Source organism: Mus caroli, chromosome 4, assembly GCF_900094665.2.
Source record: "Mus caroli chromosome 4, CAROLI_EIJ_v1.1, whole genome shotgun sequence".
NCBI classification, from domain to species: Eukaryota; Metazoa; Chordata; class Mammalia; order Rodentia; family Muridae; genus Mus; species Mus caroli.
Genome location: NC_034573.1, coordinates 4,771,674 through 4,791,344, shown reverse-complemented (window position 1 = coordinate 4,791,344; position 19,671 = coordinate 4,771,674). Strand labels below are relative to the sequence as shown.

General features: G+C 41.6%; 1 protein-coding gene across 1 annotated transcript in view; it reads right to left on the bottom strand.

Annotated features, from left to right (window-relative positions):
• Positions 1-8,952: 8,952 nt before the first annotated feature.
• The window catches only part of Rab2a (RAB2A, member RAS oncogene family), a 73,451-nt gene continuing 62,732 nt past the window's right edge, over positions 8,953-19,671 (bottom strand). Inside the window, exons 7-8 of the mRNA XM_021160387.2 lie at positions 12,168-12,236; positions 8,953-10,257 (exon numbers count right to left, since the gene is read on the bottom strand). Of these exons, the coding sequence (XP_021016046.1) occupies positions 10,162-10,257; positions 12,168-12,236 (165 nt within the window). The 3' untranslated portion in view covers positions 8,953-10,161. The remainder of the gene's footprint in view (positions 10,258-12,167; positions 12,237-19,671) is intronic.

Here is a 19,671-nt window from a genome sequence, read left to right as displayed (position 1 = left end):
ATAAAGGAGTACCGCTGATATTGGTTCTAAAATGTATCATACTAATATCCTAGGTCAGAACATTGCTAGAGGTTCCTGATATCAAAATGCCTGGTGTTTCAATTGTGGGATATATGCTCATTTGCAAAAAGACTGTAACCAATTTGCTAAAGGTCTCAGATCTCAAAATGCCCAGTGCTTTAATTGTGGAAAATATGGTAAAAAAAATGTGAACAAGGCATCTCTAAGGGCAATGTTTTTATAAATATCAACCAGAAAGAAGGCCTAGACTTCCTGGAGGGGGAGTTGCAGATAATATGTCAAGGGTTGCCATTGGACCAATGAGGTCCAAGAGAGCAATCGAAGGAAATTTCTTATGTTTATAATTTTCTACTACATGCAGCACAATTAATAGTTTAAAACAGAAGTGGGATGTAGTGACAATTTTAGAATTTTTGTTTCTTTAAAAAACATAGAAATATCATAAAAATATGTTTTTATTTTAATCCAGATTTGGGCTATGAGGATGCTTCAGACTGTCCACAGTCGCTAACCATGATTAGCCTTGTTCTCTGGCAGGGTCATGATTTTTCCAACTGCAGAGAGTTTCTGCAAAATATGACATTTGGAATTCTGGGGACTTTTCAGAGGGTATATAAATGCTAGAGCCTAAGAGGTGGGGTGGGTTGTTGGTTAGTTGTTGGTAATGGTTTGTTAAGTAGTCCTGTCCAAAGAAACAACAAGAAGAACTTAGATCCCCTGATGGTGAAGAGCAAACTTGCCCCAAGGAATTCAATGTCCCTAATCAGTAGGACACAGTCTAACAATAATGTGGCCTCCTTTCCCACCCCTGACATTATTCAGGGATATCTTTCCTTTCTCCTCTATCCTTTTTCTCTCTTATCTAGTATTAGGGGTTGAAAGGCTAGAAAAAGGGTGGAGAAGAGAGGAAGAAAGAAGAACCCACAAAATAGCCAGAGACAGTACAGGCCAAGGATTTCCTGGTATTTCTGCCTAAGGACGATGCCACTTGTAACATTCAGAGACTCCAGCAACAAAGGGCCTGAGTTATTGGCTGAGCCTTGATCAAGTGGAAGTGTGTAAGATTAGGAAGGGTGCTACTCTGCAGCCGATTCCATCAACAGCTTGTAAATAAGAAGTGCTCTTTCAGGGTCTCGCTCCATCTCCCAGCTCATGCCATATGTCATCTTTCCCCTGCCCCACCTTCTCCCAGCTGAGCTCTGGACAAGTGTAGCACTCAATTTTCCTTTAGAGGCTGCCACCCGTAGTAGCCACATTTGCTGTGGGCCCAGGCTTGGCCAGGTCCAGACAAAACTCCATGCTCATCATTGGTTCCTGAGGGTGACTGTATCTGGAGACAGGACTTTTATGGCAATTAAATTAAAATGTGGTCATTAAGATGGACCCTAACCCACAGTGAGTGGTGCCTCAAAGAAGGAAAGAACTGGATGTAGAAAGACGTGTAAGGTGTGAAGAGACAAGAGATAGGATGCTAGATACAAGCCAGGGAGAGGGAAGCTGTAGCAAAGGGATGTAGCTACATAGCTACATGATGCTCTCTGCCTTTAAGGTCTAAAATGCATTCTACCTGACCAGTCCATCCCTCCTGCATGGGTTGGTCCTGGGATACAAGCTCATGCTCCTCTGTCATCACACATTTCCTTAGGAAAGATCTGAGGAATAAGTAGGATCCTGGCTACAGCCTTTGGCAGAGCCATCACTGGTTATGGTCCTTAATGAACACTGAAGCAATATTAATTAGCAAGACAAAGTGAAGATGGGTGCTTCCACACACAGCACCCTCTGCTCGAGAGAAAGATTGGAAGGGAAGGATTATACCTCAAACTCGACAGCCCTCAGTGTATCCAGCTGCAAGGAGACAGTGCAGGCTGGCTTTGTGGTTAGTCACTGTGCTCCACAATGTGAATTCTCAGCAGCAGCCAATGTTTTCTCAGGGGGACTGGAATGTGGCTATTTTAATTCAGAATTAATTGCCAAATGTAAGAGTGCCTTGGCCTTTTCCAAGCGTTGCCTCCAGTTCGACATCTCCACTCTTCTCACTGATGCCTGTGCCTACATAGCCATATTCAAATCACCTCAAATGATGTGGGGATCTCAAAGAAGAACCATGACACTCAGCCCACAGCCACTTACCACTCATTCTTACTCCTCTCGGTCCTTAAGGATTGAAACAGTTTTCTCCATTGTCAATGTCAGTTTCCCTGTACTCATGTGCCCTACAGTCACTAAGAAAACGGATACCAACACATGCTGGCGAAGAGGTAGACAAGGAATCCCTTAAACACTGCCAATGAGAAAGGAAGCTAGCCTGGCCACTGCAAAAGCCACAAATTTTATTTTTGAATGTTTCTTTAAAAATGAACAACAGGTATGCCATTCCTGACTATTTATCTGAAAGACTCCAAGTTTAACACATCACAGAGTTACTTGCTCTTCAGTATAGACTGCGGCATCATTCACAATAGCTAAGTTACTGAACCAACCTAGGTATCCATCAACAGAAGAATGAACAGAGAAAATGTGGTTTATATACCCCATGCAAATTTTTTTTTTAGCCATAAAGAATGAAGTTATATCACTTGTAGGGAAACAGATGAGACTTGAGATAATCACAAACATGAATTAAGCCAGTCTCAGAAACATGTCAGGTGTGTACCACCATATATACAGCCTAACTAAGGTTTGTAAAAGCGCTTGAAGTTATGTCTTGAAGGGCCTAAAGACGTCACACCAAGTCTTTGTGGGATCTGACAAAATGAGCACTTAATGGAGCCCCCATCGGGGGCTCAGGGGGTTGGGAGGGGGTGTGGTTCATCAGGATGTCAGACTACTACGTCATGACGAGTCTGCACTGGCTGCGCCAATGCAGAGAAGCTGTTCTTGGGCTGTGATGCAGCAACTCCAATTCCATGGCCAAGCTACCCTCTACAGTTAACTGCAGACACTCCTGCTTAGTGTTCCTACTAGTATTGCGCTCAAGGCATGCACGCACAGAGCCACATGTATATATATGTGTGTGAACTTTTATCACCTGTTACTATATTTTCTTTGTGGCAGTTCTGGTGATTAATCATAGGGCCTTGTACATGATAGAGAAGTACTCTACCACTAGCTACATTGCATAACTTCTCTTGAAGCAAGAGCTCAGTCAGTTGTCCCGCTGGCCTTCACTTGCTGGCCTTCTCTTGTTTCAGTCTCCCAAGTGGCTGAGATTACAGGCTTGAGCCAGTGACCAGCTAAGTTAACAGTATTTAGAAATGTATTCATCAAGGAATGATGTGAGTGTTGGTTTTGGGTATCCATTTGTAGATACTGGGCAAGTACTGTGCCACTGAGCTACACCTCAAGCCCCAAGTTTAGCTGTCTTTTCTTATTGTTTAGAGACAGGCTCTTGACAGGTAGTCTAGGCTGGCCTTAATCTTACCATCTACTTCTGCCTCCTAAGTGCTGATCACAGGCATATATCACCCTGCCTGGCTCAGGTTTACTTTTTAATTATGCAAATATATTCGATGATGTAAACCACTGAGTAGCTGACTAATTTAACTAGAGATCTATAAAACATTTTCTGTGATGGCTTTTCTTATACCCAACAGAAGTTTATTCATTGATCCTATGTGTATGGATAAACATCATGCTTACATGCATGTTTGTGCATCATGTGAAGGCAGTTGTCATGGAGGCCAGAAGTGGCTATCAGATCTCCTGCTCCTGGAGTTGTGAGCCACCATGTGGGTGCCAAGAACAGTAGCCGGAACTTTTAACCCCCAAGTCAGTGGTCCTCAGCCTTCCTAGTGTACTGATCCTTCAATACAATTCCTCATGTTGTGGTGGCCCCAACCATAAATTATTTTCATTTCTCCTTCATAACTGTAGTTTTGCTACTATTATGAATCATAATGTAAATATCCGTGTTTTCTGATGGTTTTAGACAACTCCTGTGGAAGTGGTGGCGACCCACAGGCTGAGAGAACCTCTACCCTGAGCCATTGCTCCAGCCCCTCTGCACTTATTCGTTAAGAGGTTTAATAAGGGTTGGAGATGTAGCCGATTAGAAGAGCATTTGTCTAGCATGCTCAGGGCTCCGGGTTCAATTCCCAGCACTGAAGGAATAAGTAGTTTAATAGAAACCACTGGTGCATCTTTCGTATTCCCGAGAGGAGTGCTTGATTGGTCCTTTGAACCTCTAGTTCTATGTGTTATATTGGTGTTTTACAGTAGGAGCTAAGAGCTCTCAAGAGGCAAAGAGCCATTTGGGAACTAGTTTTTCCTTCTTGCACACACACAGCAGCAGGCTGAGATGTGAACCTGTGGGTGCACGTGACTCCCACAACGGTCTGCGTGGTTTCTGCTCCTTCATAGAATTGGCTCCTTGTTCATGCTCTTGCTAGCATGTCATGAGGTTTCTCATCTCCTACCCTCACTTTTCTCACCTTCCTATCAACAAGATATCCTCTTCTGCTTGTTTTTGGTTACCTCCTAATCAATGAAGGATTAGTTCTACTTTGCAAGGGGCAATGACCCACCTGTTTGTCTTGGTTTTCTGTGCTTCTCCCCTATTTATTGTGAGGAACCAGGGCTACATCCTTTGTATAACATGGGCTCCAGCTCCTTTAGGACGAGAAGCTATTTGTGTGGTGGCACACACCTTAAATTCCAAGGCTGGGAAGACAGAAGCAGGTGGGGTTTCTGAATTCAAGGTCAGCCAGTCTACATATGAAGTTCCAGACCCTGTCTCAAACACCAAATGAGAAATTAAATTTGCTCATCAGTGGACTTTGAGATGAAAAGATTTATCTTCGATTATCTGTCTGAGTCTATGAACTTTGAAGTGAAAGCGAGAAAGGAGATAGAGACAGTACTAGAGAAATGTGGTATGAGAATAATTTAACCAGCCATCAGTGTTTGAACATGGAGGAAGGTATACAAACCAAGAGATCCTTTAATATGGAAAGGCAAGAACGTGGACCAGCCCTTAGGAGCTCAGAAAGAAACACAAACACCTTGGTTTTAGTTTAATAACAATTTGAATCTGTAGTCAGGTGTGATTTGTGGGCATTAAGTTCCACTTCTGGTAATTTATAAGAACAGCAACAGAAAACTACTATACTGGATTTAAAAAAAAAAGCTGGAAAAACTCATTACCCTCTTAGAACAGAATCATGCTAATAATTTAAAACTAAGCCTGGGTTCCCTCCAGGGAAGCACTCTGCACAGAACTTGAACATGGGGGTATGCACTTCCTTTTGTGCTGGCATGGAGGCAGTGATTGTTTTCATTTATACTGTCCTTGTCAGATGACATTCTACACAGAAAAGCCCTGAGTGAATGATGTCTTGAGTGGATCTATATTGTTGACATGGCATGACCATGTTAAGGAATCCCATGCCTCAGCCCAGATGGCAAATCCTTCCCTGGATCCAAGTGTGCATGTTGATAATGTGTGCAGGAAATGTTCATTGTAGCTTCCTCGTCCTGAATATTTACGGGCTGAAGACTCCTCTATATACTATACTGCTCCTACTAAGATTCGCTAAACCTCTCTCTCTCTCTCTCTCTCTCTCTCTCTCTCTCTCTCTCTCTGTTGTATGTAATAACTCCACTTCCCTGTTTAACTATATATAACAAACACGCTGATCTTTTGGGGTACTGTGGCTTCACCACTGGGGAGCCCAGTGTACCTGACCCCAGCTTTTGAGTGTCCGTATCTTTCTAGTCTTCGTTTACTCACTGTGCAGACAGGTCAATCCCTGGAACAGTGTAAGGGTGCAGAGCAGGAGTCACTTCTCTGTTTACTAACCAATTTGTCTGCATCACTGTAAGCTCACAGGCATTCCTTTCCAGTTTACAATCCATACCCAGCATTAGCTTCTTGATGGTCAGAAGAAGCAGAGACCATTGCTCCATCCTTGGGCATGCCCCTCCCATCATGTGTCAAACACTTCCTAATTTGTCCTTGACAAATAAGATAGTCCAGGTGTATTTTAAAAATTTCTCTGCCCAATACAGAAATCACACTTCTTTCTTTCTTTCTTTCTTTCTTTCTTTCTTTCTTTCTTTTTTAAATATATACTTTGTTTTGCTTCTTGAGACAGGATTTCTCCATGTAGCCCTGGCTGTCCTGGAACTCTGTGGACCAGGCTGGATCACAGAGACCCGCCTGCCTCTGCCTCCGAAGTGCTGGGAGGCAGCCAGATGTATATTTTTAATGAGTTCTCTTTATGGGAGGATGGCATTTAGAAGTCAGCATCTGGACAGGTGTGCTACTGGCATGTGTTTCTGGGGCATCTTGGTGGACAAAGATGGGAAATACATAATTTGCGTGTTTGTGGTATGTGCTCACTCAGTATCTATATAACAAAACTGATGCATTTGAACAGGAACCTGCAAAAGCCTTCTACTTTCTTCACATTGAAACCATGGGCACAACTGTGCCCCCTGAGTATTTGCCACTCTTTCTGAGAAATCACTACCTATAATGGTGATCAACTCATGTGAAGAAAAGGCAGCTCTAGCCTTGGCAGCCCATAACCCTTTGTAAAGTGTTACTTACCACTGTTCTCCACAACCTGGCATGTTGTTGGGTTTACTTCCCTATCCTTTCAGTGTCCTAATTAATGCTCTCTTGGAAAGTAGCTAGGCTCATAACATACAGTTTCCCCTTTGCACTCCTGGTGTTAAAGTTGGTTTTAGTTATGTTTGAGGTATAAGAAATATTCAGAGTCTACACTATAGAAAAATGTGAACTGAGATTAGAGCTATTTCTTCTCATCTCCTTTGCCCAGTTCCCAACTCTGACTCGAATCCATTCTGTAGGGAACCATCCTCCACTTTATTGATCATTTTTGCAGAGGTGTGGGTACATCTGTATTTCCTTGGATTGCTTTACTAAAAGGATGGCTTCTCACTTAACTATACATGCCTGAAGTCACACTGGTTCCTAGAGATCAAGTGCTCCAGCTGTGTGGGGCTGCACTGAGACTGCACCTTGCTCATTACCTTATAGGTAATTTCCACTATTCGAAGCTCCTCCCAGTGCCACAGGGTAGCCTTGTGCATGTGCTCTTCTGTGTTGCTAACACCAACAAGGCGGGTCTCGGAAGAGATCTGGACAGCTAAGACAACAGCAAGAGAAGGTAGCTTTATTACATCGTCATGGTTATCTCCAGAATGTCGGAATTTGTCCAGTTTTATGGGAGAAACTGGCAACTTGACTTCCCTTGAAATTTTTAGGACAAGTTGTGGGAATTAATTCTCTCCTTCTACCTTGTGCCACCCAGGGATTGAACTTAAAGTGGCAGGCTTGGTGGTTGGCACCTTTACAAGATGAATCATTTTACTGGTTTCCCACTTGATTTTTTAAAATAAACAAATACTCATGTGTACATAAGGTATCCAATGTTAGTAGGGTAAAAATGTTGGGGAAGCAAATCAACACATCTATCATTTATGCTTAAAAACTCTTGGGTCTCAGGGATGAAACTTGGGCCTCACATTTGGTGGGCATGTCTATACAACTGAGCTACATCCCTAGGCTCCATCTTTGCATTTAATTAAAAAAAAAAAAAAGATTTGTATGAGTGTTTTGTTGGCATGTATTTTTTTAAAAAATTATTTGTTAAAGTATACAGTGTCCTGCCTACATGCATGCCTGCAGCCAGAGGAAGGCATCAGATCCCATCACAGATGGTTGTGAGCCACCATGTTGGCTCCTGTTGGACTCAGGCAGGACCTCTGAAAGAGCAGCCAGTGCTCTTTACCTCTGAGACACCTTTCCAGCCCTGTTGGCATGTATTTTATGTGCACCAACACATGCTAATGGAGGCCAAAAGAGAGAATCAGATTCCCTGGAAATGAAGTTACAATGGCTGTTAGGAGCCATTATGGGTGCTGGAAATTGAACCCAGGTCCTTTGCAGAGCCATAAATGCTCTTAACTGGTGAGCCATCTCTCCTAACCCGTTTTACTTTTTTAAAAATAACCTTAATTTCCTTTACGAATTATCTTTTAACTGCTCTCATTTTTCTATCAAATTTTTGGTTCTTTGCCCTTTAATATTTAAGAGCAGTACTCATGACTACAAAGCTAGTGAATACTAAACTGTATGCTGGCATTTCAAATAGTGTCCTATCCTAATTTCAAATGAGTAAGTAATGTTATCTACTACAGGGCAACAGCAGGCGCCATGCTGGGCTGGCTCTATTAATACCGAATCACATGTGAACTGTAGTCTGTGTTCATCCCATGTGGTATGGTTTATTCTATTACCTGTTTTAATTTTTTAAAACTTTTATGTGAGAGATGATGGTGTAGAGAGCAGGAGACAATTTGGGGGTGTGTGTGTTCTTTCCTTCCACCTGTGGAGGCAGTACCACTGTGTACTATATGCTAGATAGCCTATAAACTCCCAGGCAATTCTCTGGGTCTGAACACACGGCAAGTACCTAGACTACCTTGCTGATCCTACTTGTGTGTCAACTGGTTATTTTAGAATATCCTTAAAGACAAACTGAAAACTCAGTTGAGTGTGGTTACACACAGCTGTAACTTTAGGTAGCTGGGAGGCAGACTATGAGTTCATAGCCAGGCTGAGATACATAGTGTGAGGGTTCGAACAACACAATGGAAACACAACAGGTTCAGTTCCCATGCACCAGTTGGCTGTCTAGACTGCGTATCTACCGAATGTTACTCCTTCATCCACTGTGTCTTAAAGTTAGAAGACAAATGACAACAGGGTCTTCACTGAAGGCTGCATGCTGACCACTGAAGCTGTATTTGTTTCCATGACTGGTTGTTATTAAAATATTACCACATATGATACAAACATCGATCCAAGATCAATAAAAGGCAGCCATCACAGTATGATTCACCAGGGCACTGGTGCTGCATTTCCTCGAACAGGGCAGTAAATGTGCTCAACATGAGAAGGACACTTTTATACATAGGAGTTTATTTTGCACTGCTATAACAACTTCATTCTAGACCGAGGGAGAAAAAAGAGAGGGTAAAACCACACAGTGAGTAAACAACTAACACTTTCCTACTTTGAACAGGATTTTCCATCTGGTAGATTTATTTTTATATCCCCCTCAAAACAGACAGTAAGCTTACCATATTTTAAAGATTATAGATAGGTTGCCACCGAAAGAAAAAAATTTTACACAGTCACTGTACATCAAGGTTGACAAACTGCCCTGCAAGAAAATATACTTAGAAACTGTGTGAAGAAAAGGGGCCATTATTGTGTCTAAGGGAAGAGTAAGTGGCATGGCGGGCCTTCTCCGTGTGGGCCTCGCTCTTGGGAGTTGTGTAGTGTTGGAGTTTCTGTTTCTGCCCTTCCCACTCATTACACTGTGTTTTACCCAACAGCACTCATTAAGGCAAACAAATCCTTTTGTGAAGCGGTCTCAAGAAATTGTGGACAAATAGCTTTTGGCATTAAACCAGGTTAACACACACACAGCCTTTAGTAATCCACAGGAAGCATGGTTTTCTGGGACTAGTGACAAGAAAAGATGAACATGCTCGTTAACGATGTCAAAAAGTTGAAAAGTCAGTGTCCAAGCAATTCCTAACAGTGCTTCTGTAGCCTCAAGCTCCGAACAGTGGTAGAATGTATGCAAATGCATTAGAGTTCAAGCTTGGCAAATCACACCCAAGCAGGCTATTAAACTATATATACAGAAAGCAAATGATAAATACAGAAGTCAAAGAGTTCTGCTTTTCCTTATATCCTTGAAAGTTGACAAACTTTTTGAGGACAGTCCTATAATATTAAACATTAGGTAACCACAGGTGCTGGGAAACCTAACTACACAAACTGATTTAAAATACTCACCATGACTTTGTAGTGTTTAATACAATTCAGCTCGTAGTTAAGGGCACAAGACAACATTTAACAAAAATAATCACATCAATTGACCTAAAAATCAAATGCAAATAGATATGAATACAATCTCCAAAATCTGTCTTTTTAAGTGAACATTAACCATTTATTCAAAGTTATACAAGAATCTGAAGGATTAAAGTCTCCTGTGACATAAAGCCATTTCAATAGTTTCATGTCTCAGCTGAGCATGAGGAAAGAGGGTGAGAGAGTGCGTGGCTCCACTGGGCAGCTAGCCGGTAACACCAGACTCAACAGCAGCCTCCCCCTGCCTGCTGTCCGCCTTGGTTGCTTCCATGAGATGCGTTGGTAGCAGCGTGCTGAGGGCCAATTTTAATGCCGTTTGCCTGAAGTACAAGAGAGCAGGACTGTAAATAAAGCAGACTCAACCAGGCAGTAGACTAGATTATTATTTTTTAAAAAAATTCACATAATTCTTAGTGATTTAATTTTGCCAAACAACTCTAAAAAATATTTTAAGTAGATTTTTGAAATGGGGTTGTTGCTTCTTTTAAAAACAACACAGAGGAAATGTTTTGGAATGAGGTTGTTTTAGAACTGGTCAGCAGAAATCAGATAGTGCTGCTTGTCAGAGAGGTTCACAGTGAGGAGAGGACTTGTAACAATTAGTATATGGGATGCTTATCAAAGAGTGAAGCTATCCAAAGCCTTCACTACTCTAACTGGATTTAAAAATCTTTCTTTTAGACAGCATTTCTGTTCCATGTTGAATCAGCTGTGCAGGCTGAGGAACATGAGTGTTCTATGTCATCAATAATTTCTGTGATCCCCAAAGACATGGCAGGTTGCCAAGAACCCACACACAGAGTGGTTCTTTCATTCGTCAAATTCACACTATGTCTTAACCCTCAATCCCTCAAGTGGATTTTACCTAAAAATACAACACTTTGAGAAAAGTAATACAGTAGCCCCAGAAATGAAGCTCTTAAGGAAACTCTGCGTCCGTCCCAGTAAATCTCAGATTTACGGTGCTTGGCAGTTGTTCTGCAACTCTAGTAGCCTTGGGGCTTCTGGCACTGGCTCACTATTGACAGTGGCTGATGTGGTTTCCTTTCGCTCTTTGACTCCTCTTTAATAAAAAGCATGCCCTATGGCTCATTGGTTCTGCCCCCTCTGGGCTGGTAGCAACTTCTTGAGGAATCAAGGAGTCAGCCTTGGCATCAGGCCAAATAAATAGCATGGCCTGTTGGCTTCTGACAGCACATTACCATCAAAGCTGCACAAGGCACAGTAAAGCAGTTAGCTACTGTATGAAATCAGACAGAAACAGCACATGTATCTTTTAAACAGAGGGCCAGTTACTGTTCAATTTATAGGGGATTAGTCTCTAAATGGTGTCACCTTTAAATTAACTCAATAATAAGAATTGCCATGTAAGTCTAAAGGTAAGATTTAAAGTCACAGTATTCCAAATTTAAAAAAAAAAAAAAAAATCAGGTACTTTTTGGAAACCAAATGCAAACTGCTAAGAGACTCATGTAGGTACTGGCCAAGAGCATCTTTTAGATGTCTTTAATACAAAGTAACAGAAATGCTTACATGAAAGTAAATAACATATTCTATTTACTTCAACGTTTTGAAGTAAGAATAAACACAGAGAGGGGATTTAGGTAAAAATGACAGCTAGTGGACATTCACAATCATCTAAATGACACACTTTGTCCCAATCATGCTGATCAAACTGTGTTCAAAATAACATGAGAGAAAGCTATGCCAACTGTTAATTATGTATATTTATTTGGTCTTCTGAAAAATGTGTTTTGCTCTAATGAGAGTATTTCCAAATTGAGGATTGCCTTCTTTCATACCAGCAGAGACCATGTTGCAAGAGTCCACAGGCCATGCATTTATTTTGGATATATTACTCCCCAAAGAATAAGTCCATGTGGATAAATGCAGGTTTCCTTTGCACCTGAGGTAATTTACATCATTTTTCACAGTCTGCAATGAATAAACAGGGCCTTTTATTTGAGTCCAATGTCGTAAGTGATACCCCACTGGCATCTGAGCACATCACTGCCGTACTCCACACACAGGAGACATGAGCACCTACCTACCTACCTATTGTACCAGATGTACCAGGCTTTCAGAGAGACAACTGCTAACTAATGTGGCAATGGATGATCAATTGAACCATTTTAGAAATAAAAAATAAATAATAAAATCAGGACTCCAAATACTAGGTAGACGTCAATTCAAAGTTAGTGTTTAGTGAACAATATTTGCATATACATACCTCATTATTAATGTCAAAGACCCCTTCTTGGATTTTTTCATAAATTTCTTTTGCTGTGTTAATAAATGCCTGAAATATAAAGTAGAAAAATTGGTTTGTATTACTCAAAATTACAACAGTAAAGAAACATTATACACAAGTTCTACAGGACTGGAGAGATGGCTCAATGATTAAGAGAGCTTACTGCTCCTCCAAAGGACTTGAGTTTGATTCCCAACACTCATACTGAGTGGTTCACAATGACCTGTAACTCCAGCTCTAGGGAATCTGATGCCGTCCTCTGGCCTCTGTGGGTACTACCCTCTCACCATGACGCTGAGAGAGAACTCTTCAGGGTTAGATAAGCTGGCTCAGATGGAGAGTAAAAGTACTTGTCATAAGCACTTGATCATCTCAGCCTGATCCCCAAAAAGGAGAACAGACTCCAGAAAGTACCTTCCATACATGTGCCGAGGCATGAGTGTGCCTGTACACACACACACACACACACACACACACAAATGTTCTTGACAGTATCATAACAATTGGTACATAAAAATTAATTTTTTGTATATTTCTATTAATGACAAAACCTTGATCATCACAATAGATGCATAAAAATCAATGATAAACTTCAACAACTTCTCATCCTGAAACCATCCAGTAAAACTGGAAGAGAAGGGAAAGCACTTGGGAGTGATGCAGTATCTAAAGCCGCAGTTCTCAACCTTCCGACTGCTGCGGCCTCCTTTAATACAGCTCCTCGGGTTGTGATGTTAGTCCACTGCTACTTCATGACTGGAGTTTTCTACTGTTCCGAATTGTAATGTAAATATCTTATATGCAGCTGTGATGTGCGACCCACAAAGGGGTGGAGACCTACAAGCTGAGAACTGCTGATGTAGGACAAGGCACACTTCATGGCATCCTCCCTGGAGAGACCAAAAGCTTCCCTCTAACCTGAGGACGCAAGGATTCGTGCCAAACTTCATTTGAGTCACAAACACTGTTTATAATAGCCAAAATACAAAACAACATGAAGTTTTCCCGCTAGTGAGTGAAAACTAAAAAGTGGGCTACTGCTGGAACATTCAGCCATTGAAAGGATAAAGGTTTAGTCTTCACCCTTTATACTGTGGTTGACCCCTGAAAAACACGCACAGAACATACGAGACATATATAACTGGGGCTGGAGAGACAGCTAGCAGTTAAGGGCACTGGCTGCTCTTCTGAAGGTCCTGAGTTCAATTCCCAACAACCACATAGTGGCTCACAACCATCTATAATGGGATCCAATGCCCTCTTGTGGTGTGTCTGAAGACAGCTACAGTGTGCTCATACACATAAAATAAATCTTTTTAAAAAAAAGACAAATATAATTCAATCCCACTTATATGAAATGTCAGAAGAGTCAAAGTCACAGGCAGAGAAACCAGCATTAGTTACTGCAGGTTAGGAGGGGAAAGGACAGTGACTGACCACTCGCATTTCTTTGTGGGGGGTCTCAGAAATGTTCTTGAATTATTACACTGTGGTGATAGCTGTGCAATTCTGTAGATAATTAAAACTTAACTAAATGTACAATTAAAAGTGTAGCTTTTATGGTAAGTGAATTCTATCTCCAAAGCAAATCATCACCAAGGAGGGGAAAGAATGTCTTAACGAAATGTGTGCAGGAGAACCCATTTAACTAGAGACTTTGCACGTGCCAACATGTTTGCGCTAGCTGATTTCAGAGGACAATGTTCTACATGGGACTGCTTTTGCCATACTTAATATGCAGTCTGAAAGACAGAGTCACAGTGAGGCCAGGAGATGGCTCAGCAGGTTAAAGTGTTTATTATAAAACCCCGAAGACTCAAATTCAATCCTGGGAACACATTTCAAAAGCCAGATATAGTGGCCCATGTCTAGCAATGGCAGCATTCCTACAGTGAGACAGAAGGCGAGGCAGCAGCTGGGATCTATGTGTGCAGCACAGTGGCAGAAAGTGCAATGCGTGCACACATAGTTCCTGTGTGCACTCTCTCAATACATCTAGAACAGTAAGAAGAAGAGACTCAGGGTTTGGATGATAAAGGGACACTGTTCACACTGAAGAGTTTTGCCCTGGGCTACACAGAGCACTACTACACTGCAGAAAATTGGGACGAGCATGAGAAACTACTCATCAAATTAAGCCTGTAAATTATTCCCAAGTATCCTATGCCGATGTAGTCTATCTAAGGTATTTTATGTGAATAGCATCAGTGCTACAGAGGGTGCACAAACTCTGATAGGGTCTGAACTATCAGATTTGAGAGAAGTAGAGTATTAACCAGTGTGATGAGGAAAGACATCTTCAAGTAGTATCTTATGGAAGCTCCCAGGAGGTCTTGCGAACCACCAGCACAGATCTGATGGACATTTTAAGTAGTAAAGGGCTCACAGAGAGGTAGAAATCCTACCTCTCCTCATTTAGACACTGGAAACATTTGACTGCTGAAGTTGCTATCGTAGCTTTTGCTTCCAATTAACAGGACTGTTACGTTTTCACCTTTAAAGGCCTTACAGCTCCCCAGAGTAATCAATCTACGGCAGCTCAATTACTGTACCAAGCACACCCCAGTCAGCAAAGGAGATCTGAACGAGTGTGGCAGGGACACGGAGGTATGAATATGCATACATTCTAAGTGGCTGATCAATTCATCACAGAGGGTCATGAGAATTTGCCACAAAATAATGAGAATAATTAATCACTGATGAGTCACAAGGCACTTAAGACGCAAGCACGGTTTTCATGTGTGTTGGCATTAAGGTGAAGGGGAAATTGGTTTCAGCCAACTAAGAACTGGTCCATATTCTTCAAAACTCAAGTTATCCCTATAAAGAAGTAAAAATGTAACTTGATTGCTAACAAGTCAATTACAATGATGGCTTCAGAAAGCTAGCTAACCGAATTCAAAGACACAGACTCTGAGGATGCAACTCTATTGGAGCTAACACAATCTCTCTCAGACAGACTACAAGGTTCCATATATGTAGGGCACCATTTATGAGAGGGCTAACATTGCCAGACAAACTGTAAGGTCCTACATATGTAGAGCACCCACATGTGCATGCTAGCACAATGCCAGACAGACTACACGTCTCATAGATGTAGAGCACTATGTGTGAGAGGGCTAACATTGCTAGACTTGACAGAAACAAACAGCGCTAATCCTAACCTAGTACAGAGAGACTCATCCAGTTAGACAAACTGTTGTTTGGCTAACTTGTTGAGAAATCATATTAAACCAGGCACAAGAAAGCTATGCTATGTAGAAATTTCCAAGTTACTATACTAATTTTATTCCCTAAACAGTATTTACTACTTTATTACACACTTTAAAAAGCATAGTTGTAACACATTTGAGATGTATTTTCTATCTGGAAGGCATGAAATTAATTTTCTTTGAATTGAAATATATAAATGGTTATAAATTTTTCATTATCATTCAGTCTCTCAATGGAGTAGTTGTTGAATAATGCCACCTCTAAGTCTGTAATTTTCTGATTAAACACTGAGGACATTAAATTTTTTTCTACCTAAGTACAATATAGAAAATATGATATAAAAGCAGTTTTTGATACTTCAAAATGAACATTTACTATATATTATTGGTGACTAGTGACTGATTTAACAATGCCTTGGAAGGTGCAATCCAGCACGCCACACGCAGACATCAGCACACCGATTTTAAACTGGCTAGAATGAAGATTCTCCATATACAATGAATATTAAACCAACACTATTAAGACTCATTGGTGATCAAAAATTCTCTTTTCAAGATTTAAAAAATTTCAGTAATGAGAAATATTCAAGGATATAATAACAAACTGGCTGGGATTAAAAATAATAATTTTAATGGACATGGATCAATGGTTAAAAGCACTTGGTGCCCTTGCCAGGGAACCTACGTTTAATTCCCAGTACCCACATGGCAGCTCATAACTGTGTATAATTCCTGATTCCAGGGGATCCAATCTCTTCTTCTGACTTCCACTGGTATTAGAAGCACACATGGTGAACATACATACATACATGCATAAATGTAGAACACTCATACATACACAATAAGAATAAATATATATTTAAAAATGCTAATTTCACTCTTCCTTTTTTATCAAGCTTCACAGATATTTGTCAAGTGCTAGTTCATACTGTCAGTTTGACAAGCTTTAGGGTTACCTAGGGACAAGCCTCTGAGCACCCCAGTCAGCGACTGTCTAGATTAGGTTACCTGAGCTAGGAAGAGCATCAGCAGCTGGGCAGCAGCATTTTATGGACTGTTGTTCTGGACTGAACAGGAGGAGCAGTTCTAACACACAGCCCAGGTCTGATTCTCAGTGAGGCCAGCAATTCACCTATCTTTCTGCCTCCTCACTGTGAGCACCATGTGCCTCTGCCTCAAGCTTCTGTCATCCTTGCTATAATGCATTCCTAAATTGGGAACCTTCCTCCCTTTTGTTAGGTATTTGTTTCCTAGCGACATGTAAAGTATCTAATGCAGTTTCTGGTTTTGTTTTTTGAGACAGGGTCTCACGATACAACCCCAGCTGGCCTCAGACCCTTGCTTCAGACCCCTGGGATTATAAGAGTATACCATAGTACCTAGCTGAAATGCTGGGTTTAGTTTATGTAGATATCTTTGAGGGAAAATTCTTTTTTTGGCTTTACTAAGAGGAAGGGGGCAAGCAACAAGGCATTTTTTTTATTTTTTTTTACCCCAGGGCAAAAATTTTCTGAGAAACGGATAAAACGATGTCCCGGCAGACACATGTTTATGAAGCACAGGTAACTCCCTATAGCCAGCAAGTGGTGTGTTCTGCTCCTGTGCACTGCTCTGTCTTAGCACTGTAATCCTGCATCACCAGTTTTGCTCCTTCACCATCTTTTGAGTAGTTGCTACCATTGGTCCTTTACATTCATTTTCTTCATTAGTCATCACTTTTCTTGCCTTCTACTTCTGGCACTGACTTTCAGCCCTTGGTAGCAGTTATCTGAATGGCACTGGTATACGGCAAAAGTTCAAGTACCTGTGCAGCCAGCCCAAGTCACCTCTATCTAACAGTGTTACAGATGCAGGGCTGCGGGCACAGCACGAGTAGGAGAGGGCATGCCTACCTAGCATATACATGGCCCTGGGTTTGATCCTCAGCACTGTATAAAGCAGATATGTCTACAATCCCAGCACATGGGTGGTGGAGGCAGGGGGATCAGGAATTGAAGGCCAGCTTTGGCCTCACAGTGGGTTTGAGGCCACCCTGGACTACATGAGACCCTGTCTACAAACAGACAAAACAAACCAACTAAGCAAGCACCACCAGCAGCCCCACTATAAATGGGTATAATTCAAGAACAACGCTCAGGTACTAACTAACTATCCTGATGCTTTGCGCTCATCACCGACAAGGGCACTGAGTACGTGATGAGTACAGACACCATAAGAGAGGGCACAGTTTCCACTGCAGCTGAACTAACACCAGTTGGCTGGGAGAATCTAAGCACAAGAGCTTACATTTTTAGGCCAGGAGAGAGAAAAGGGTTTTCTGCATTAACTCATGGAAGATGAGTGCTGGGCAGTACTGGGTCCTAACACACAACATACACGACACACACACGACACTCTGAGTGTGCTGGAGGGATGCGGGGCAGGGATGATGCAGCACACTTTTTATTATGGCTTTACAGCTTTTAAGTCAAAACAGCAGACTAGCATTGATTTCCTTACATATCATACTGCCACCTGGTGGCAAGATAGACACATCACTTAAATATATTGAACAGATGCTAGAGAAGAAGGTGTTGTGCAAGACAATGACTTTGTAGTGTTGTAGCCAAAAATCTTTAATTTCCTTCTCAAATTCTGAAAGCAATTACATGTATCAATTTGTCTGTGCTAAAATAACCAATAATCTATGAAGTGCTTACTATTGGCACGCCACTACACTAAGTATTTTATATAGTTTACATTGTTTCCTGAAAGAAATTAAAATTATATTTAGAAAAATAGAACAATTAAATTCCTTTCAAGAAAGCTTATAGGCATGGGATGATGTTATGCCTCTGAAAGATGCACACCAGTTCCAGGGGAACGAGGTTCTGCTGGGTCAAACCCAGCAGCATCTCTTACTAGGGTGTGGCCTGAGATGCAGCGCTCTACAGGAGAAAGCGCACAGGTGCCAAGTCAGCAAGCCCTGAAGAAACTGCAGAGTAATGAATGTGGTCAATGCTCATCAGAAAATTAAAATATCTTGATTAAAACCATCAAAAAGAGACTTAACTGCAAGTCATGTGTAGAGTGAGCACTGAAGAGTAATATACACCAAGACAAAGCAAGTACAAACTGATGGGAAGACCTATGAAAACACGAAGCAAACTTTAGTACGAGGGAGCTTAAATAAAGACCTCATTCAAATTCTCTAACTTTATTTGGATCCTATGTACTTTACTGCCAGAAGCCTTAGATCACAGTGGCTTTCAATCCCTATCTCAAGGCAGTGTTGCTGGTGGGGCTACTCTTTGGGATGAGGTAAACAGTAATGGAGGCTAGTCAATCTGCCTTAGCTTCTTCAGCTTCCTGTTTCACTGGGAGAGGCCCTGCTGCCTCTGTTCTCTCTATCAATGGAAGGGCAGGATGAAATCATGTAAATTAAATGAAAGGAAGTCAGGCTGTGCATGAAATGACAGATACCATGTGAAATTCTAAAGCTGTACAAAAGTCTGCGTAGTTGATGTTTTATATATATGCATGCTTATAAATAAATGTCCTCTGTAGATGGATGTGATGATACACATGAATGTTCCTTGGTTAGCAAAGTGGATGCAACTTTCAAGAGGACCATCTAGGCTGGAGAGCTGGCTCAGCGGTTAAGAGCACTGACTGCTCTTCCAGAGGTCCTGAGTTCAATTCCCAGCAATCACATGGTGGCTCACAACCATCTGTGATGGGATCCAATGCCCTCTTCTGGTGTGTTTGAAGATAGTTACAGTGTACCCATATACATAAAATAATTAATTCTTTTCTTTTCTTTCCTTTCCTTTTTCCTTTTTTCCTTTCCCTTCTCCCCTTTCCCCCTTTTCCTTTCCCTTTTCCCCTTTCCCATTTCCTTTCCCTTTCTTCTTCTTTCTTCTCTCTCTTTTCTTTTCTCTCTCTCTCTCTCTCTCTCTCTCTCTCTCTCTCTCTCTTTCTTTCTCTTTCTTTCGAGACAGGGTTTCTCTGTGTAGTCTTGGCTGTCCTGGAACTCACTCTGTAGACCAGGCTGGCCCCGAACTCAGAAATCCACCTGCCTCTGCCTCCCGAGTGCTGGAGGCATGTGCCACCACGCCTGGCAAATAATTCTTAAAAAAAAAAAGAAGGGGGCTGGTGAGATGGCTCAGTGGTTAAGAGCACCCGACTGCTCTTCCAAAGGTCCAGAGTTCAAATCCCAGCAACCACATGGTGGCTAACAACCATCCGTAATGAGATCTGGCGCCCTCTTCTGGAGTGTCTGAAGACAGCTA